Raw genomic sequence first — 21,839 nt, forward strand, 5'->3', positions numbered from 1 at the left:
TTCATTTGCAGCACACTGCTCATCACAAGAATAATTGGTGCTTACTAGTGTTTAGACTATTTTCATTTTCCCTCGATTTCAGCATAGTCAAAATATCAATATGTTCCGTTTGAATGCTCTAAAGACTATAACAAGATCCATGAATGTAGTGGCTAAACGTTCATATGCAGAGGCAGCCACATCAAATGTGCTAAAATTGCAATTTGCGCTACCTCACGAAACGCTATTTGCTGGATCACAAGTGACACAGGTGAATTTACCAGTACAAAGTGGTCGTATCGGTGTCCTAGCGGACCATGTTCCAACTGTTGAACAACTTTCTTCCGGTGTGGTTGAAGTCTTCGAAGGAACATCTAGCAAGAAATACTATGTTTCCGGCGGTTTCGCTGCTGTTCAACCGGACTCTACTTTGTGTATCACTTCCGTTGAGGCATTTCCATTGGAGAGCTTTTCACAAGAAAACGTCAAGTCTCTGTTAAGCGAAGCCAACAAAAACATCAACTCTTCGGATGAGAAAGTTGCGGCTGAAGCGGCTATTCAAGTTGAGGTCTTGGAATCCTTACAAGCTGCTCTCAAATAAAATTGAGATCTTCGAGATATAACAGTAGCAATTTCTCTTTATATTCAATCATTGAAACAGGTAAATAAAAAACTAAAAATTGACAGGAAAAGTTCATTTTGTGTCTAGTACATACGAAACTGAATGATTCAATATGTATAACACTTGACGTCTCATTATATTGTAGTAAGTCAAGATAGTTCAGCGTTGTGTTTGCGAACGAATGCATGCGCAATGTGTATTAAGTCGAAGATATATGAGTTTTTGACGCAGGAGCTAAGCTATTGCTAGAGCCATTTGCTCTTCTCGTATCCAGATGGAACACTCCTCAAAGCGTGATTCAATTACAATATGGGTAGCATATTGCTTCAGTTAGCGCTACCATTTTTTTCAAGTTAAAAAATGCTTGCTTCTTTGATAGTGCAGCATGAATATCTGATGCGAGGTGATGTGATACGAGTACATATATGTCTCGATGATATTATCATGCTCTTTTACTTTATTGGCGTCGTCGCTCTCAAAGTGAAATACGCGAAAATTTGGATATTACAATTTACGAAGCGCGAATGTAAACTCTAAAAGACGCGTTAATTGCATCATCAAAGTTCTAAGTACCTTTCGTGAAACTCGTATTCACTTTAGCGCGGTCCGCTAGAATGATTTAAAAAGTCCTTCATTATATAGAATTGCACAATTGACTACTACTTGAAAGAATATTGCTTAAAATCACTTTGCTAGTTCATTTGCACCACATTGCTACAAAAAAAAGCTAAATAATATACAATATGCCCCACTCGACAAGAGGACCGTATACCACTGTAAGGATATCGACCAAGACAGGACCATTGGCACAAATATGGCTTGCTGCTAATATGTCAAATTTGCCTAGAAACTCTATCCTCCAAACAAGCATCGTTGAATCAGCTGATGAAATTGCTAAAGTGTCCGGCTGTGAAACGGATAATGGGAACTCCGGTGAATTGGAACATATTACTTTGCATACATCAGGAGACCTTTTACAAGGAATTGTTCGCGTTTATTCGAAGCAAACAGTGTTTCTGTTGAATGACATTAAAGATACTCTAACGAAAATTTCATCGCTCTTTAAAGCTAACCAAAGAATTAATGTTACTTTGAGTAAGACAAATACAATTGCCCGTGTCGACCAATTGGTTTTAGAAGATGCAGTTACTGAGAGAGAAGTCCTAGTACCGCCTGATTTAAATTTTCTATTTGAACCAGTTTCGAAAGAAAGGAACCGATTGATGGGAACCGAAAATTCAATGGAAAGAAAAGTTCAAGGCGCAGCACCATGGGATACGTCACTAGAAGTTGGTAGAAGATTCAATCCAGATGAAGAGCTTGAATATCATCAGTCTTCTGCTTTGGATCTGAATTTCGATTTAGATATCGGTAACACAATAACATCGTCAAAAACATGGGAAGAAGGTACAAGACAGACCTCGCTTCAAAATTCAAGAAACGATAGCTCGAATCGTGAATTCAATGAGCCCGAGAACTTTATTGCACAAGATGATTTCCCATTAGAGGATCCAAATAGTGGCGAATGGGATTTAGGCGTCTCTGAAAAAAATGAAGCTAGGAAAGAGCAGGATAATGAATCGGTGTCTGATATATCTGTTGAAATAGGTAGACGGGTCGCTGGCAATTCAAATAATGCAACAGTGGATTTTGGCTTTGAGTTAGACATAGATAAAGAGCCGCTGGATCAACAGTCGGATAGCGAAAGTAACGACATTGAACAAAACGCTTCGACTACAGGTCCAGGGATGGCTTACCTTGCGAAGAGGTCAAAAGTAGCTAAAAATAGCACATTGATTGATGTAACAAAAATAGAGATGGACAATGAAACAGAGCTGAATGATGAAGAGTTTAAACGATTTACGATGACTGCACAGGATTCTGGTACAAATTCCACTTCTAGCAAAAACCCCAGAGTAACAAAGAAAAGGCTTCTGGAAGATTTCAAGAATTGTTCAGATGGTTTTCCTACGATCGCCCTCTGTAATTTCCTATCCCATCAACCAGTTAAAAGGATCAAAACTCTGCAGGATGAGTTAATAGAAGATCCTGTGCTAGATATATCACTAGGAATAAATGATGACCTATTACAAAGCTCCATAGCGAATAGTAGTCAAATTGGTGACGATTCCGAAGACAGCGACCATTTTATTCCAATCGATGCAGATATCGGTCAACCGCCAATAGACGAAGGCAGCGACAGCTACGTAAAGGCAGTTGAAGACACAGAAGAAGGACATCATTCAACTCAATATCAAACTACCCAGACACAAAAAATACGATTGAACACTGGAGAACTAGCCTCCAAATCAACAGTATACATGGCTGAACTGTTGAGAACGGAATTTATAGATAACAACTCAATAACCTTCCACAATGTTTTAGTGGCAAAACATGAAGCACAGGAAGTAAGTGGTGACTTCGTAGCAGGTATTTCAAGAAGAGAAGCCAGCAAGGGGTTTTTTGAGATGTTATCTCTTGCAACAGCGGGTTGTATTGATCTTGATCAACAGATGGCCTTTGAGGATATCACCATAAAAACAAGAGCCCCTCTTTATGAAAAATTCATTTCGGCTTAATTTTATATCAATTTACTGCACATACTTTTGAGAAACTACATAACTAAAGGACATTTTACTGTTTGCGTCTCCATGGCTGTCTATATGATGATCTGATGGATGATCACTGAAATACTCGTCTGGAAAGATTCGTACAGTATTATTTTTTAGGGCGGCTCGAAAATTTTCAGAATTGCAAAAAAACGATGAGCTTTGTCGCATCTCATCGAAAAAAACATGTACACGCTACAGAGTAGAGAGAGACAGACATTAATTCAATAAAACGCAATAGTATCATCCTTTGTTCCCATTTGCCTTTTAAAGAGCCATAACTGATTTCAAATACAATTTTCAGCGATGGTCAAACAAAGGGGTACTGCCAGAGCAGGGAAAAGGTACAGATACTCTTCTTTCAAAGACAAAATTGATGATCTACGAATTGAACCGTTAAGAAATTTACAAAAACGTGTTGATGATGATTCTGTAGAGTCAAGTCATTTCTTGACCTCTTTTGAGCAATGGAAGGAGAGAAACTTGAGTGCTGGCTTTACTAAGTTTGGTGAAGAAGTTGACGGAATGATACAGACCTTACCACAGCTTATTTATCACGAGGAAAAGATTTTAGAAACATTATTAAAATATATCGATAAACATGAGGAGACATCTTTACAGCCTTTATTGGATTTGTTGGCGCAGTTTTGCCACGACATTGGTCCTGATTTTTTACAGTTTTACGAAAAAGTTCTTATTTCGTTAATAGGCCTGTTGGATGAAGCAAAAATACTGGATTCAGCAGAAATTTTCGAATGGGGTTTTAATTGTTTAGCTTACATTTTCAAGTACCTCTCAAAGTACTTGACTAAAGATCTAGTACCGACTTTCAGTTTGCTCTTCCCGCTATTATCTCATTCAAAAGAATATATTTCAAGATTTTCGGCTGAGGCTTTATCTTTTTTGATTCGCAAATCCTCATCCAAAAGTCTTAAGTGTTTCGTTTCATATTCATTTGACCGTTTACAGAATGAAGACTCTGAATCTTTCTATGAAGGTTTACTGACACTATTTTCTGAATCCCTTCTTTCTACGGCAGAAGCATTACACTCCAAGTCCAGAATGATCCTGAATATTCTTCTGAACTCTGTTCTAGAGGAGGGAAATACTGGTACTACCGCTGATTTATTCTGCGATATATGGATTAGAATTGCTAATCACGCATCCCAAGGCAATTTGGCACCTCTCTATAAAGATATCACTGCGGAACTTGCTCTTAACTTAGCAGATGAAAAGCATGAGAGAATCGTGCACATTCTGTCAACTTTAGTATTTTCAGAGAGTGGAAGAAAAGTTGACTCTTGGTCAGATATTATGTCAATAACCACCAAGCTGATTTCACAAGAGAGTAGTAGTATCAATCCACACGCAATTGCATTTTTGCTAGCGGCTTTAATGCGTAATTGTGATGTTAAACATCTAACCGTCTACCACAGGAGCTTTTTTGAGTACTTTTTAGCCGCGCATCCGGATCATTTTATCAATTTTTTCAAAGCGACATTAGGTTTCACAACTGAACGATTACTCACTTACAATGGCAGCAAGTATTTACAAAAATATATTGATTCGCATTGGGCGACAAATGGGAAGAAAATAGCTCTATTCTTGTTGGACATGCAAGGGACGCCTTCCATTTCCAACAGATTTACAATATCTATTCCAAACAAATTTCGCGAGGCGGCTTTAACTAGCTTGGGATCCCTCTCATCAATAGTTTCTCATGATACTCTTCTCGAAATGCAGTGGAATATCATTATATTGAAGCACTCATCTTTGTTGGCAGATCCAAAGATATCTAGAGTCACGAGTCATTTAGTGAGGCTTTTTTTGGCACAAAAGAGCTTTAATGACTTTGAAAAAGACATTTTAGGCTCACTACTAGAAGTCACTTTTTTTAGAACTCATGAGGAGTTCGTTGGCTGCGTCAAAGCTATTCTAGATAGACTCAAAAGTCTTCAAGACAGCTTATTTTTTGTAAATGGTTTGAACAGTCTTTTAAGCACCGTGAAAGGGACAAGTGAATTGGAAGAGATATTCAGATGCAGAAAAGTTGAGTTATGTTTATCTGATAATCTACTATTACCGGAGACAAAGATCCGCAACGGAACATTTGAGTTGCTGAAGACAGTATTTAAATTCCAAAATAAGGAATTTCCAGAGGTTCTGAAATCATCTCAGATCATTGAACAAATCCCTTTGACGCTTGAAAATGCTCGTGATATTACTACCAGAATCAGAAGCATAGAATCTCAATACTACAAATATGAGTCTGATATGATTGTCAATAACATATTGTTCAAGCATTTGTTTGGTCTGTTGACAGTACGGTTTTCGCCCGTCTGGGAAGGAATATATGAAGTCATTCCTAAGATGTATAGCAAGGATCAAGGTCTTGTCTGGGAATTGCTCATGCACACGTTAAGATATCCAGATGAAACGTTTACCCTTAATTATCCAGATCAACCTATGGCCCTTGATAATAACCTAGTTTCATGGAGCTCAAGCATTTCTCGTTTTAATGACACTATACAGTTGTTCTCGAAGGGTTGGGAATTTTGCGAAAATATTGAATCCAGTTTGCTGCATCTCATGAAAATGAGAAGGGGGAATGGTGAAGTTTCCGCTCAGTTGAGGAGCCAGGTTTTGAAGATAATGTTACTGCTACCGCAACTGGTAGAGCGTCATTCTAAAGATATTGTGCCATTTCTGTTCAATGAAGCGGAATTGGAAGAGATATTCGAAGGACAAGAACAGGAACAGGTTATTTTCAAGAGTGCTGCAACTTGGACTGAAGCAGACAGAAATACTTTGTTGAAAGTTATTGGCAAATTCAAAAATATCAAGGCGATATATAAATCCAGTGAAGTTCATGAAAGGTTTCTAGTATTACTGGGAAGCAGAAACACAGAAGTTCAACGCTTGGCTTTAGATGGTTTGTTGGCATATCGTGATCCTACTATTGTAAAATACAGAGATAATCTAAAAAATTTGTTAGATGATACCTTATTCAACGATGAAATAACAAACATGTTCACAAATTCTAACTCGAGCATTATTCAAAATGATGATGATTTTATCTTGATGCCCTATGTGATTCGAATTTTCTTTGGTAGAGCACAAACACCAAACACCAGTGGGGTCAAGAAAACTAGAAGAAACGCAGTTATATCCTCTCTACCAAGTTTCAGTGATATTTACATTACTCAGTTTTTACAGCTAGGGTATGACAAAATCAACTATAAATATTTCTTCGAGAATGGATATAAAATTGAGGAAGGTGAGTTCTCTTTGATCACGATGAGAAGAATGCTGGGCTTTATTAATATCCTAAATTCCTCATTGACAGTATTAGGCTCTCGATGCTCTCATGTTATAGTGTCGACTGTGAGGCCACTGCTGTATTGTATAGCAATGTCATACCACGATTTGAATAAACAGGATAAAGAGGCACACATGGCTAAAATGGTCAGCAACCTAAGGCAGCAAGCCTTGAAGTGTTTGAACACAATATTTGAAAATAGTGGTGATCCTTCAACGCTTTTAGAATATCTCGAAGAAATTTATACCGTTGTTATGAGTCCTCGAATAGAAAAGTTTGAAAGCGAGAACTTGCAACAGGTATCGTCCATAATGAAACTGATTTCTTTCTGGTCAACCAATCCGGACATGTATCCATTCTTGTTTTGCGATAACTATTCTTGCCCCAGTGCTTTTATGAAGCTGATTTCAAACGAAAATACTAAAGATGAAGTAATCGGCACTGTACTGGTTGCAGCTAACAATATTGTTTTGTCCCCTATGAATAATGATTCTTATGTTGAACTTGTAACAATTATTGGTGCATCTAGTTTGCAGCATTTGCCGCGTCTGTTCCAGAAGCTAGTAAATCCGGAATATGTTTCAATTGCCACGGAGTTGCTACTTAACCTTATTAAATCAGGCTATGTCCAGGACAACGAAACGCAAAGGTATTTGGTGACGTCATTGACGTCAATCGTGCAGGATCGCTTCAAAGGTATCAACAAACAGGAAGTAGTAAAAGTGCTCAAGATACTATCTATGTTACTTGGAGAGTATACATGTCCCTGGAATGACATTGAAGATCTTTACAAAGCAAGTGCAAAACTATACCAAACGTACGCAGACAGAAAAATCAGGGAGCAGCTCAATGAAGTTTTTCGAGGCTTTGCCAATAATTTTCCCGCCATGAAGAAGGCATCAGACTTTATCAATGACTTAAATTCTTACTCGAGCAGTCGCATGCAGGAATACGATTTTCCGAGAATGCTCACAGCTTTTAAGTCATTTATCGAAAAAGACTACATCGAATATACCGAATTGGAATGGCTCCCAGTGATATCCAACTGTCTCTTCTTTCTGAACGATCCGGACGAAATGGCAGTTAGAACGAACGCGTCACATGCGCTTTTTAAACTAGTTGACTATGTGAATGTACAAGCTAAGGAAGGCCCATCTCAAGCACGATTGAGTTTGATTCAGGATGGTGTCCTGCCACATATACGTACTGGTTTGAGAAGGTACTCTGAAGAAATTCAAAGTGAATATATATCTGTGCTTGCTTACATTATAACAAATGGCAAACCCTTCAAAGAACTGCATGATATGCAAGTTCTTTTGTTCGATGGCGATGAAGAAGCAAATTTTTTTTCGAATGTCAATCACATTCAGCTGCACCGTCGTCTAAGGGCAATCAGGAGATTAAGAGAATTCGGCAAAGATTTATCAGGTAATAGTATCGCACATTATTTACTGCCTATTATCGAACATTATATTTTCTCTGGAGAGGAAAAATATAGAAACATTGGCAATGAAGCATTACTTACAGTAGGAGCTCTTTCTAACTATATGACATGGAACCAATACAAGGCCCTGTTCAGGCGGTACATCTCTCTTCTGAAATCAAAGACAGATAACGTTAAAGAAGTGGTTGGCTTAATAGCGCAAATCTCATTTTCTTTGAAAAATACGATGTGTTCAGTAAAAGATACGAATGAGGTACTAAATGGTCTTAGAAAATTTCCCACGAAATCTGAGGAACCTCGAAAGTTTATAACTAATGAGATTTTACCCACTTTATCAAAAATTTTAGACATAAGAGACACAGAAACAATTGTTGCCCGTATACCTCTGGCGGAAGCTCTTGTAAATTTAATACTTGGTCTGAAAGAGGAAGACACAGTTTCTTTACTCCCTGGAATATTGACTAGTTTATGTCAAGTTTTAAGAAGTAAGTCTGAAGAGCTTCGTGATGCGACTAGGAAGTCACTCGCAAAAATTACCATTAGCTTGGGCTCTAATTACTTGTCATTCATAATAAAGGAATTGACATCCGCTTTGAAAAGAGGGTCTCAAATCCATGTTTTAAGTTATACGGTCCATTACGTGTTAACTACATTAAGTGAGACACTAAACCATTCAGATTTGGACACATCGGCCTCAATGCTTGTGAAGATAATAATGGAAGATATCTTTGGAAGTGCGGGCTTGGAAAAGGACTCTGACAACTATAGCACAAAGGTGAAAGAAGTCAAAGTTAATAAAAGCTACGACACAGCAGAAATTTTGGCATCTAACGTCACCTTGCCCGTTTTTGGTACTTTGATTAATCCTGTCAGGGCTTTGCTACATGAGAGAATCAACTTGAAGAGCCAAAATAAACTGAACGAGCTTTTAAGAAGATTCAGCTTAGGGTTGAAGAAAAATTCGGAAGGATCTTCCATCAATGCCCTAACTTTATGTCATGAAATATACTTACAATCACAAAATGAGCAATTTAGAAAGGCTTATGTCTCGTCAGCCAAAGTGGATGAAAGTAAAGAGTTTTTTTTAGTGAATCTGAATGCTAAACTTTCTCGCGTCCAAAATGAAACAACAACACTGGTCAATACGACATTGCAAAAATTTGCATTGGACTTGCTACAAGCGATTTTGGTTAAGCATAGGCAACTTTTGGATGTAGCCTACCTAGAAGGTTTTGTTCCTCTTTTGAGAGAGTCTTTAGATTCTGATAACGAGGCAGTACTCTCCAGTGCTTTCAAACTTTTAGCATTGTTTGTAAAACTAGACTTTTCCGATGATTCAGAGAGTGTTTTCAAAAATTACGCAAGAAAAGTGTTGAATATTATTAAGGAGTCACCATCAACTGTCAGTGAGCTATGTCAATTGGGGCTTAAATTTCTTGCGGCTATTATTCGTCACAAGGACATCAAGCTTAAAGAGACAGCTTTGAGCTATGTTTTATCAAGAATTCTCCCCGATCTAAATGAGCCCAACAAGCAAGGACTTGCATTCAATTTTTTGAAAGCATTAGTAAGCAAGCATATCGTTCTGCCAGAATTATATGATGTTCTTGATACTGTCAAAGAAATAATGGTCACTAATCATTCAAAAGAAATACGGGACGTCTCAAGAAGTGTTTTTTACCAATTTCTTATGGAATATGATCAAAGCAGAGGACGCCTGGAAAAGCAATTCAAATTCATGGTCGATAACTTACAGTATCCTTCCCCAGAGGGTAGACAATCTGTCATGGAACTGATCAATCTTATAACTACTAAAGCAAACTCTGCATTGATTACAAAATTGTCCTCTTCACTTTTTGTTGGTCTTTCTAATGTAGCCTTCAATGATGATGCATTTCGTTGCCAAGAAATGGCTACTATTTTACTGTCAAACTTACTGAAAAAGCTCAATGAATCAGACCTCGATATAATACACAAATACATTATCGCTTGGTTATCCCAGTCTCATGATGTTTTGTTCTTAAGCCTTGGTCTTAGAATTTTCAAAATATATGTGACCAGCATAGGTCTTGGTCACAACAGTACCTTGGATGAACTAGCATTGACGCGTGTCAAGTCTATCATTGGTCAGACTGACTCAGATTCTGAAAGTCAATGGGAGCTGGTTTATTCTGCCTTGAGTTTGTTTGCTGTATATTGTCGAGACTCTGAAATCATTTATCAGGAGAGTATCAAGAGAACGTGGAGCAGTGTAATAGATTGTTTACTGTATCCTCACCTCTGGGTACGTCAAGCAGCAGCACGACTTGCAAGTCATCTGATTTGCAATGCTAGCAAATTTAAGGTACCATTTTCCGATGAAGAAATACAAAGGATAGCATACAAAATTATGCGCCAACTAAGTGCTCCCTCAATTTCCGAAGAGCTCGCATCTACTTCGGTAAAGACTTTAGTCACAATTTGCAACTACTGGAAGCAAAATAATACGGCATATATTCAAAAAAATGAGAGAAGTAGTTTTGAAACAGCTTATACTAATCCCATTGATTTTGTGATAACAAAAATAAGTGCGATAATTCGAAGTGAAGAAAACCCTATCGATTCATTCATGTCAAAAAAGTCATGCATTCAACTGTTTGCCCTGCTCATTCAGATGCTGAATGAGGAAGCTTTGAACGCGGAAGCTGAGAAGATTATTTTACCACTATACGTATATGTGGAGTATGACAACAGCATCTCTTTAACGAATCAACAACTAGAACTTCGCACTATCTCCCAAGAATGTTTGCAAATCCTTGAAACGAAGATGTCCATTTCTGATTTCACCACCGCATATGCCAACGTGAAGCAAAATGTGATGGAGAGAAGACGCCAACGTAAAGTAAAGCGGTCTATACTTGCTGTGACAGATCCTGAAGCAGCAGCACAACGGAAGTTGAGGAAACATGCTAGATCTAGGCAAACAAGGAAACACGAGAAAGACGAAAACGGCTACTATCAAAGGAAGAATAGAAAAAGTAGAATGTGATTCTATCAATATTGCATAGTTTCGCTCTTGCTTGTATGTTCTACGCATTTTTAGCTAGATATGTATATATTACATTTTGTTTACTTTTGCATTTTACACAATGAAGATAAATCGAAATATGGCTTGCATTACTCTCTATATCTCGCTTGTTAGTACGTCTGCACTCTCATCTTCTCCTTCTTCATCTTCGTCTTCTTCCTCCTCTAGCTGTGTTATTTCTGATTCAGGATATCTTTCTTCTTCTTCCTCACCAAGATCTTCTTCTTCTTCTTCTTCTTCTTCAACCTCCTCATCATCTTCTTCTTCTTCTTCACGTTTAATTTCCTCACTCACTCTTTCTTCTTCTTCTCCCTCTGCTCCTTCTCCATCTTCATTGTTTCTTGCATCGCCGGTTCTCGATGAGTATATTTCCATTTCCTTGTGGTATCTTTCTCGATCTTCGTTATACAGTTCATAGTATGGTTTCCTGTCATCTTCACTTAAGCTTTTCCAAGCTTCCGTTAAATCCCGTGTGACATCTTGAGAGCCGTTTTCCCTCATTTTTTCTTTGTTCATTTCACAAAAGATTAAATAAGCATTTGTCGGTCTTTTAGGCATGTTTGGATCCCTATGTTTTGCCTTTTGTCTTTTATTCTTCGATTTTTTATGCGGTTTCATCAATAACTCTTTCTTGAACGATTCTAAAGATGGCAGTGGGTTTTGATAGCGCAGTTCTGGATCTGATTCCACTCTTGTTTCTAACCTCTCAAGCAGTACACTGTACTCCAACTTAAGACGCTTAACGGAGAGTCGTGTGCGTTGTATGGCAAGTGCCAATACCTCATTTCCCTCCTTCAAATTATCAACTTTCCGTTTCAAGTCATTGTCTGCCATTGCTGTACCTCAATTAGCAAACTCGACCTGCAAATGATATAAGGACAAACGTAGTATCTCGCAATCTGAAAATACACTCGTAATAATCGCTATTGAATTCCAAATGCTGAAAATTAAATTCTTTAGTGCTTTTGTCGCTTGACAGCACCAATTGAACAGGTCGCATTTTTCAAATTTTATTTGTTATAACATGACGTTCTTCCAAAATCCCTTCCCGCTTTTTTCATATGATTAACACGAGCCCGAACAAAAAGATGTTCAACTACTTTAATGGGGACAGATAAGTAGTAATACATAGAGCTTTGGATGAGCCTCGAGCTTCAACTTTATTATTATACTTACAGTTGACTTACTCATAGACGCGATATATTGGCAACTCACACATCAAGATGTCAGATATTCGAAATCGAAAAGAGCTAGAGCCTTTGATACAAATGCCGCTGTCTAGTACGGTGGGACGATCGTCCTCTGATAAAAAAGCTCCTCCAGGTCATATTCCTTCAAATCTACCCAAAAGCAGATCGAAGACTGCTGAGTATGGGTACGGAATCGCAGGAACTCCCAAGGGCCAGGTGCCAGAGAAACAAATGCGAGCGGGCGCACAAAGAACTTCACGGACAGCACAGAAACTAAAATTGTTGCCTGAGGAACCATTTCAAAGGGATAATGGCAGTCAAGAATTGCGTGATAGAGATGTGTATTCACAAGTGGACAGAATAACGGATAAGCCTGCCAGGCGAGATGCTGAAAAGTTAGGCAAAGGGCATAGACATTTACTACCAAGAGCCACGGCATACTGCACCTCTAGTAGTTATCATATGAGAGATTTAATACGCTGGCTAAAAGACTGTAAAAAGTTACATCATACACATCCAAAACTATTTGATGAGTGCCTTTATACACCATTCATGTACAACGATTGGAGAGGTGACAAAAGATTTGAACATGAAGACGTGATCAGATTGGATGATGAAGGCGGTGAAATCAATGTCAGCGATAAGCAGCCAGATTTGTTTATTTTTGAATATGGGGTTATAGTATTGTGGGGTTTCACAGAAAGAGAGGAGAAGGCATTTCTTAACGATCTTGAGAGGTTTGAAAAAGAAAAGCTGGCAGTAGAAGATGTTCAAGTTGAACAATTTAACTACTATGTTACTCAAAGTTATCAACCAAGAATTTATAACGATTTCATCACCTTAAGAGACGGATCCAACTATATGATAAAGCTTTCAATATCTCATGCCATTGCTCAGAGTGTTAAAATTTCCCTTTTTGAAGAGTTGGTGGACAATACTATTGAAGACACGCAAGACATTCCTCAAGAAATCGCATCCAGTGGTAAAGTGTCAATGAGTAAAGAAGATATTATGAAAAGTATCGGGGAACTGTTCATCTTGCGAATAAATATTAATTTACATGGATCAGTACTTGATTCTCCTGAAATTATGTGGTCAGAACCACAACTGGAACCAATTTACCATGCTACAAGAGGTTATTTAGAGATAAATCAAAGAGTAGCTTTATTGAATCAGAGACTTGAAGTTATTTCTGATCTGTTACAGATGTTGAAAGAACAATTAGGGCACTCGCATGAGGAATATTTGGAGTATATCGTTATTATATTGGTTGGCGTTGAGCTTTTCATATCTATAATAAATATCGGCGTTGATCTGGTATCTAACAAGAAATGAGAAAATAACTTAAAAAAACTAATATTATTGTACATTAAACATTTAGTAGTAAAATAAAACTACACATCGTAAAAAAATATGATTCCTCTCATATTAATGTATCAATGAAACCTTATACATCCAACCGCGTTAAGCAATAGCCTAAAATTTTTTCGTGTCTTCTTCTGAAGCCATTTTTCTTACAGCTCTTGAGAAGCTTTCGTTGTCTTTGCAGACTTTTTTGGTAGAAGGTTTTGATGGATGTTTGGCAGAACACCACCTTGAGCTATGGTAACGTTACCTAATAATTTATTCAATTCATCATCATTTCTGATCGCCAGTTGCAAATGCCTTGGGATAATTCTTGTTTTCTTATTATCTCTTGCGGCGTTACCAGCCAATTCTAAAATTTCAGCAGCTAAATATTCCAAAACTGCTGTCAAGTACACAGGAGCACCAGAACCAATTCTCTGAGCATAATTACCTTTTCTCAAAAGCCTATGGACTCTACCAACTGGGAAAGTCAAACCAGCCTTAGCAGATCTCGATTGTGTAGCTTTAGCAGCAGAACCAGCTTTACCACCTTTACCGGACATTTTTATATCTTTATTAATGTAGAAGTTATTGATTTGCTTCAAGTAATTCAAACAAGAATTATGAAGGAGGAAACTACAATGTTAATTGCACGAAAAATAGAACCTTTTCATTCCAAAGAGAGAAATAAGACGTCTGACTTGATTTATATATGCTCGAGCGGTTCATCATGGTACCACATCCTGGTGTTCTGTTTGAAATGCTAAAACTGCTTATTCGAAAGACATACTGTATAAACTGTTCTCAAATTTTCGCGCTTAGCTTTTCTGTGAAAGTTTCAGTCCGAGTCCAAAAAAAATCTGTGGACCAGTTTTTTCGCAAAAAGTTGCTTCATCCGCACTCAAAAGTGCAGAAGCGCGTGCCAGAAATTTCGCCCTTGTCATTTCGCGTTTTCAGAATGACACGATTCAGAAGTGACAACAGTTGGAGGGCCAAGGTAACAACTATTATATAAAGCGCCACTATTGGATTAGTTGTTATTAAAATTATCAATAACTTTTCGCTCCTGTACCGCTCCAGATCGAAATAACAACAACATGTCCGGTAAAGCTGAGAAAAAACCTGCTTCCAAGGCACCAGCTGAGAAGAAACCAGCTGCTAAGAAAACTGCATCAGCGCCAGATGCTAAAAAGAGAGGTAAGGTCAGAAAGGAGACTTACTCCTCATACATTTATAAGGTTTTGAAGCAAACACATCCAGATACTGGTATTTCTCAAAAATCAATGTCTATTCTAAATTCTTTTGTGAATGATATTTTTGAAAGAATTGCTACTGAAGCTTCAAAATTGGCAGCTTATAATAAGAAATCCACCATTTCAGCTAGAGAAATACAGACAGCAGTAAGATTGATTTTACCGGGTGAATTAGCTAAACATGCTGTTTCTGAAGGTACAAGAGCAGTGACCAAATATTCCTCTGCTGCTTCTCAAGCTTAAGTTTGAGTAATGGAAAGTTAAACTGATGGAATGATAGGATTTGTAATATTATAGGGCATTACAATTTATTAAAACAGGTAATTTAATAAAGTATTTATATAACTCACTATATACATACTAATAGGTAAAGCTGATGAAAATAAAGTATTTAAACGAAGGATTTTTCAGGGAAGCTTTGTTAATCAGTATTACCCAGTTTTTTCAAAACGGTGTCAACCTTATCTTGAGCTGTTTGATGCTTGTCTGTTCTGGTTCCTACTCTCATCGAACTTTGAATCCTTACGTATCCATTTTCGTGAGCATTCTCATGAATCTCACCTAATAATTTGAAAACATCATCCCATGGCCCTTCAATTGTTGTACCTGCACTGTGAAGAGTACTCTTTAGAGAGCTCTCACGGATCTTTTTTTCGACTAGAGTAACAAAATCAGAAACGCTAGCTGAGCCAGTCCCAATGGGTACCATGCAAACATCGGCTAAACAATATATTTTTGGCATCTTTCTAACGCTTTTTATTTAATATTATTAAAGAGATAATAAAATATGAATTTACCACTCCCGATTTCTCATTCCTTAATACATTGACTAAAAAAAGGGACAACAATCGTGATTCAATCATTGAACACCACCGTACAGTGTCGTTACATATGATATTATTTCAGAAATCTCTGGTCATACATGCAAATTTCGACAATGACATCTACTTGGACTTTGAGCCTGTTCTTAATTTGTTTTATTACTTTTTATATCATATAATTTGCTTCAAATTGTTGTTGATTGTTTTTATGTCAGCAACTTATGTGTATGATATTATATATTTATCATTTTCAACAAGTAATAATACACAGAATTTGGATCTATGCGACCAAAATGTTAAAATAAATACATAAACCATAATACTATATGCAATATCGATCTATAAAGATTTAATGTGAATACATACCTCTTACATCGTAAAATATATTTTAGTATTCCAGATGTTAAATGCAGTTAGTTTCAGTTCATCATGTCAGTGGTATTCTGTGGACAAATTAATCACATGACAAATCAATATAATATTTATACTAAAGCTTATTTTTTAATATTTATTATAAAACAGCTAAAACGTTTTAGTAGCTCTATAATTCTATTTTATGTTTTATTTATTGTTAAGTTTAAAAATTGTTAAAATGCTTTTTTGTTTGGCTCTTCCGAAGGAAGAAAATTGGGTTTTGTTGAAGAAACGATTTAGTCTCGTAAGAATGTATTATTATGCTGAGCGTCCTGTAACAAGAATTGGACGCAAAAAAATTCAGCGGGAGACTGAAGAAAGGCGATACCGGCCAGACTTATTTTACCGTATTTTAAGCACTGAGGCTATAGTCAGCTCAGAAAGAGATTGCCATCGTATTTACATAAGGCTGAGCTGCCCTTTAAACAAGACTTTGACGTCGCGCGCGACATTTGAAGTGACAGTCGGCTGCCATACGATGAATATAAAATTCCCATGACGTTTACTTAGCTAAATACCTAATTCATTGCCGAAGTTATTACTTGCCTTGCTACTCCCTCTGAAAGGCTCTTTCTATAATGAATTTTCTTTGATCAAAATGTTAGGCTGGGGGGGAATTGATTCAAAGGGCATAAAGTTTTTTCTCTGAGGGTTTTAAACTATTAAAGAATGGCACAGGAGGAATGCAGGCCCCCAATGCCCTTTTTGCGTGATTGTTCATATACTCCAATCCCAGAATATAACTGGAATTAACCCATCCAAAGCCTTCTCGTGCGACACCTTTGAAATCTGCTCCCTGATTACCATACTCTGCAACAACACGATGTGGATCAGTACCTTTAGTTATATCATATTTCTCTACCACTATACCATTATAGTCCACAAAGGCTTTGGTCATAATAAACAACCATCTATAAGCTAATCGGGTAGCTACGCCCTTGAAACCATAGTTAGAGAGACCTTGCCATGCTAGAATCTGGTGGGGAGCCCATCCAAATGGATAATCCCATTGTCTAGAGGGTCTAAGAAGTGAAATTTCTCCTCTTGAACTTTCGGTACATGACACCAAGCCCCCTAAAACTTCTAAATTAGGTAGAGCCTTTTCCACCATAGTTTTTGCTTGTTCATCGGTTGCCAAGCCTGACCATAGAGACCAGAATGTTGTTGCAGATTGATAAAATGTCCTCTTTTTTACATGAACGTTGTAATCGAAGAAGAATCCAGATTCCTCATCCCACATGTATTTTGTGACTGTTTCCTTTCTCCTCTCCGCTAGTTTTCTCCAGTGTGCAGAATCTGTAACTGTACCATCGTTAGGATCTTCGTATGAATCGGCATAAAATTCTTGTATAACGTCGGCGATGTCCCTTTCATATTTATAAAGCAAAGAATTCAAATCAATAGTTGCTAAATATGCACAAACACCTTCAAATCTATAGGTTGTATCATGGCCTGATTCTCGAACACCACGATCGTGTAAGAAAAATTCATCTAACGAGGGTTCAATAATTTTTCCATCATTATACTTTTTGATAAATTCATCACGAGGTAGATCATATTTATTCAAATAAGGCTTGAGAACCGCATCAAAATGACCAGATTCAGTTTCTGGCGGAATACCTAATCCATCTGGATGATAACAGGATAGACCTGTATCACAGTCGAGTCTAGGGTATGCGACCCACACAGTCTTATATTCTTTGATAGCAGCCTGAAAGGATCTTTTCAAGAAAGCAACAGCATTCGGATCATTTTCACCTCCTATTCTTTTGAAAATTTGTAATGCCATATCAGTCAAAAATGGTGGTTGTGATCTACACAAATAGTAACTTCTATTTGCATTCAAAATTTTACCATAATGTTCAATTTCGAAGATAAAATGCTCAACCATACCTTTGGCGACATCGATTTTGCCATTTTTCAATAGTCCAAGCGCCATCATATAAGAATCCCAACCATATAATTCATTGAATCTACCACCTGGAACAGCATATGGGTAACTCGTTAGGGATTTTTCGCCAGTTTCGGGATCTATACATTCCCTCATTGCTAACGCTAATAAACCTGGACGATCGTTGATCGATTTAACATATTCCGGAGTAATATTGCTTGGTAAATACTGGACATCTAATTTTAAAGATGGATGCATTTTGGAGGCTTTACTATAGAATTCAAACTGTTCTGGGCAGTTGTAGGGAATGTAAATCCTGGGCACTTTGGCCTCAGGAGTGTTAATTTTTGTATCACTTGCAATTTTGGCAATGTTGTTACAATCGATTCTCCTTGTTAAATAATCCCAAAACTGTTTTGAAATTAATCTTGACAGCCTAGCTACCGGGTTCTCATTAATCCTTGCTTCATCTAAGATGATTTGGTGTCTGCCCAAACTTTTAGCAATAGTTAGTTCTTGCAAAAGGTTAGAGAGCATATAAGTTCCTCTGACGTTAATAGTATTATAACCACCTGAATTACTAGTTCCAACTTTCATAACCTTTGGACCGTTATCTTCAACAGTAATCTGAAAGTTCCTATCAGTGTCTTCTGTTCTCAACAACTCTTCTAATGTGCTATCAACGTTTTCGATAAAGAAGCGACGATTTCCCTTACTACTCGAATAAGAGTCATCTTCCGATCCACGTCTTTGCAATGAATAGGTCTCGTCGAAGGATTTCTTGTCGGTGGATGTATTTTCAAAAACGCTAAATGCTCTAGAACGATTAAAAGCACGCTGAGAGCTTTGTTTCTTAGGATCATTGATCGGCCCATAATAAACTTCCGCGTCAGAGAAAGGGTCCATGAATCCCCTTGATGAGGATCTCCTGGTTCTTGTTGCTGACATCACAGTTCCCGAGTTGATTAATTTGTTTTTGCTTCTAGTATCTGCAGAAATAATTCAAGTTTGAATCTTGACGAGTCAGAGAGATCACAAATCCGTATTTTTATATACCCGTTGTTCTAAATGAAAACCGAAAGTATATAAAAAGAACAGCAATTAACTACTTTGAACAATGATACTAATACTGATATAGATTTTTTCTTTTCAGCTCTCCTTCCCCTAATCACTTCACACACGTAACCCGGCTTTTGTGTTTTTCTTTTCTCAATACTTTTCCGTTTGGATAATATTTGTCTCGGCGGCTGCGGTCTTTTTCGATAGTATATATTCAGATTGAAAACTAACTTTAATACTCTCGTATATCTCTCCACTCGTAGCGCCATCAATCTGAGGAATGACTTCGTAAGAATCTTTTGCAATAAAGGACATGAATCAACCTTCTTGAATACGATAATTTCAACAGCTATTTTTCTATCGTTCTTACTCTCAGCGCACACTTCTCCCCCTCGCTCGAGAGAAAACTCATTTGCTAAATCTCATGTTGAACTGAAATAAACGCAGCTTACTTAGCAAATGCCGCGCAATGGTGATGCCGACATTGATTGTAGTGAGTACTACAATTTCAGCAAAAAACGGAGACGGGGTGTCAAGATCTACATGGTCAGTATGTGAGTCAAGTGTTCTAAACATATGCCAATGATAGAAAGGGGAATAAACATGGATGCGGGCTCACGCGTATCATCCATTCCTCGAATTCACGCCATTCCTTGAATTCACGCCATTCCTTGACTAGTATAGCTGTAGCTTCTTATGGATATCGCCAAAAATAGGACATTCAAGACAACGCGAAGAAACGATGAATACAAAAATGAGAATGGTCCTCGTTAAAGAGTATATTTGTGTTCAAAAATTTCAAGTTTCGATCTTCCTTCTTTTATGTTCTTTTAAACCAGTTGATGGTATCTACAAGAAATAGTTAATTCGGCACTAAAAAGGTTCAAAGGTAATCTTTCTTATCGCAAACATTGGTATTTTCTCGCCCGCTGTACTAACTCTTGCACTTCAAGGTACCATTTATTTATCAACATCAGGAAAAGAACGAGTGACCAGTGGCAAAAATGACCGAAGAGACTACCACTAAACCAGTTGAAGCAAAGACGGAGGAATCTGCTCCAAAGCCACCAACCTCATCAGTTTTTTCTATGTTTGGCGGTAAAAAAGCTGAAAAGGCGCATGCACCAGAAACTGCAGAGGAGACTAAGGAGGAAGAAAGCAAAGAGCCTTTTACTAAGAAGGATGAGGACGAATCACCAGAATCACCAGATGTTCATTTTGAACCAATTGTTCATTTAGAAAAGGTTGATGTTAAAACTTTTGAAGAAGATGAAGAGGTGTTATTCAAAGTCAGAGCAAAGTTATTCAGATTCGATGCTGAAGCTAAAGAATGGAAGGAAAGGGGCACTGGTGACTGTAAATTCCTTCAAAACAAATCAACGAAGAAAGTTAGATTACTTATGAGAAGAGACAAGACTTTAAAGGTCTGTGCTAATCACTTGATCGCTCCCGAATATGTTTTAAAGCCAAATGTTGGTTCAGACAGATCATGGGTTTATGCATGTACTGGTGACGTGTCAGAAGGTGAAGCTGAACCTTTCACATTCGCGATTAGATTCGGCAGTAAAGAAAATGCTGATAAATTCAAGGCAGAATTCGAAAAAGCTCAAGAATTAAACAAAAAATAATAAATATCGCATAAGATTCAATTTTAGAGTTTATACTAATCATTATAATAAAGTAATTCTTTCAAAAAAGACAAAAATCTCTTGGTTGCAGTCTTTTAAATTACATATTCTTTTTCACTGAATATGCTTCACGATTATCTACAGAGTCCTCTTGTTCCTCGTCTTCTTCATCGTAGTCCTCCTCCAACTTATTGTCTTTTACAGAAAAATACTTTCGAAAGGCGAATTTCAGTAAACTCCACGCCATATTCATTGGTCCAAATTCAGGCCATAGGCAATCAAAGAGTTCTATCACCACACCTTTATTGCTTACTTGCCATAGCATGAAATCGCTCAATCTCGTTACACCACTTGTTCTTATCAGTAAATCCAGCTGCGGTAGTTCTCCAGTGTATAGATGTTGTTCAATCATTGATTCTGTGATCGTCTGGCTATCGGTGGCTATTTCTATCGACTTCTTTATCGAATGAAATATTTCTTCACGCCCTGTGTATGGAAAACAGATGTTAAGTGTACCTCTGCTGTTTGCTTTAGTTAATTCTGTGGTTTCCTCTATACTTTTCAGAACGTTCTTTGGTAAGAGACTTAGATCTCCAATAACTCTAATTCGTATACCATAGCGCTGTGCCATTTCTCCGTGTTCTGCAATCTGTCTAATCTTCTCACGCGCTAGTTTCATCAATAGATCGACTTCTCTTGCACTTCTGTTGAAATTTTCAATAGAAAAAGCAAATACAGTTGCAGTAGTAACACCGGATTCATAGCAGAGCTCTAGAACGCGACTCATACTCTCAAATCCGGCTTCGTGGCCTTCTTTTATTTCCATCTCATTCTTTCTGGCATATCGTCTATTTCCATCCATCACAAACCCGACATGCTTTGGGATACAATTTGAAACTTTCAGTGTTCGCGAGAGTGTATTTTTAATCCATTCTGATATTGAGGAACATCTTGGCATCTTGTTAGTCCCATCCATGATATGCAACCCTGAAATGCTATCCCAACGGAGTGCGAGGTCTTCAAGCCAAAAATACGTAGTGTTTACAAGCTAGTCTTACGTGCCGTTCTGATTGAGCTGCGCTTTAGATTCTGTGGGTCTCTAACCCAAAATCAATTCACAGAACTATACTTGAGTTCGCCGATTTGTTTTATTTCAGTAATTGATTCGACTGTCCTAATTTTCTGTTTCTCATCGG

At 37.6% G+C, this 21,839-nt stretch overlaps 11 protein-coding genes across 11 annotated transcripts; 6 read left to right on the plus strand and 5 right to left on the minus strand.

Moving 5' to 3' along the window:
- Positions 1-100: 100 nt before the first annotated feature.
- ATP16 (F1F0 ATP synthase subunit delta) lies at positions 101-580 on the plus strand (the record flags this gene model as incomplete). Its single annotated transcript, XM_037287706.1, has 1 exon — positions 101-580. The coding sequence occupies one exon, from the start codon at positions 101-103 to the stop codon at positions 578-580; it is 480 nt and encodes a 159-aa protein (XP_037143601.1).
- A 764-nt stretch (positions 581-1,344) lies between these two features.
- On the plus strand, positions 1,345-3,180 carry MCD1 (kleisin alpha; the record flags this gene model as incomplete). Its single annotated transcript, XM_037287707.1, has 1 exon — positions 1,345-3,180. The coding sequence occupies one exon, from the start codon at positions 1,345-1,347 to the stop codon at positions 3,178-3,180; it is 1,836 nt and encodes a 611-aa protein (XP_037143602.1).
- Positions 3,181-3,516: 336 nt separating this feature from the next.
- UTP20 (Utp20p) lies at positions 3,517-11,001 on the plus strand (the record flags this gene model as incomplete). The annotated part of the gene is made up of 1 exon (XM_037287708.1): positions 3,517-11,001. The coding sequence occupies one exon, from the start codon at positions 3,517-3,519 to the stop codon at positions 10,999-11,001; it is 7,485 nt and encodes a 2,494-aa protein (XP_037143603.1).
- Positions 11,002-11,136: 135 nt separating this feature from the next.
- On the minus strand, positions 11,137-11,874 carry NHP10 (Nhp10p; the record flags this gene model as incomplete). The annotated part of the gene is made up of 1 exon (XM_037287709.1): positions 11,137-11,874. The coding sequence occupies one exon, from the start codon at positions 11,872-11,874 to the stop codon at positions 11,137-11,139; it is 738 nt and encodes a 245-aa protein (XP_037143604.1).
- Positions 11,875-12,263: 389 nt separating this feature from the next.
- Positions 12,264-13,565, plus strand: RMD1 (Rmd1p; the record flags this gene model as incomplete). The annotated part of the gene is made up of 1 exon (XM_037287710.1): positions 12,264-13,565. One exon carries the CDS (start codon positions 12,264-12,266, stop codon positions 13,563-13,565), a length of 1,302 nt encoding a protein of 433 aa, XP_037143605.1.
- Positions 13,566-13,744: 179 nt separating this feature from the next.
- HTA2 (histone H2A) lies at positions 13,745-14,140 on the minus strand (the record flags this gene model as incomplete). The annotated part of the gene is made up of 1 exon (XM_037287711.1): positions 13,745-14,140. The coding sequence occupies one exon, from the start codon at positions 14,138-14,140 to the stop codon at positions 13,745-13,747; it is 396 nt and encodes a 131-aa protein (XP_037143606.1).
- A 534-nt stretch (positions 14,141-14,674) lies between these two features.
- Positions 14,675-15,073, plus strand: HTB2 (histone H2B; the record flags this gene model as incomplete). The annotated part of the gene is made up of 1 exon (XM_037287712.1): positions 14,675-15,073. The coding sequence occupies one exon, from the start codon at positions 14,675-14,677 to the stop codon at positions 15,071-15,073; it is 399 nt and encodes a 132-aa protein (XP_037143607.1).
- A 178-nt stretch (positions 15,074-15,251) lies between these two features.
- Positions 15,252-15,572, minus strand: ECM15 (Ecm15p; the record flags this gene model as incomplete). The annotated part of the gene is made up of 1 exon (XM_037287713.1): positions 15,252-15,572. The coding sequence occupies one exon, from the start codon at positions 15,570-15,572 to the stop codon at positions 15,252-15,254; it is 321 nt and encodes a 106-aa protein (XP_037143608.1).
- Positions 15,573-16,687: 1,115 nt separating this feature from the next.
- Positions 16,688-18,904, minus strand: HG535_0C02310 (alpha,alpha-trehalase; the record flags this gene model as incomplete). Its single annotated transcript, XM_037287714.1, has 1 exon — positions 16,688-18,904. The coding sequence occupies one exon, from the start codon at positions 18,902-18,904 to the stop codon at positions 16,688-16,690; it is 2,217 nt and encodes a 738-aa protein (XP_037143609.1).
- Positions 18,905-20,019: 1,115 nt separating this feature from the next.
- On the plus strand, positions 20,020-20,643 carry YRB1 (Ran GTPase-binding protein YRB1; the record flags this gene model as incomplete). The annotated part of the gene is made up of 1 exon (XM_037287715.1): positions 20,020-20,643. The coding sequence occupies one exon, from the start codon at positions 20,020-20,022 to the stop codon at positions 20,641-20,643; it is 624 nt and encodes a 207-aa protein (XP_037143610.1).
- Positions 20,644-20,743: 100 nt separating this feature from the next.
- On the minus strand, positions 20,744-21,619 carry RER2 (ditrans,polycis-polyprenyl diphosphate synthase; the record flags this gene model as incomplete). The annotated part of the gene is made up of 1 exon (XM_037287716.1): positions 20,744-21,619. The coding sequence occupies one exon, from the start codon at positions 21,617-21,619 to the stop codon at positions 20,744-20,746; it is 876 nt and encodes a 291-aa protein (XP_037143611.1).
- Between the last annotated feature and the right edge of the window lie 220 nt (positions 21,620-21,839).

Source organism: Zygotorulaspora mrakii, chromosome 3 (genome assembly GCF_013402915.1).
Source record: "Zygotorulaspora mrakii chromosome 3, complete sequence".
Lineage (NCBI taxonomy): Eukaryota > Fungi > Ascomycota > Saccharomycetes > Saccharomycetales > Saccharomycetaceae > Zygotorulaspora > Zygotorulaspora mrakii.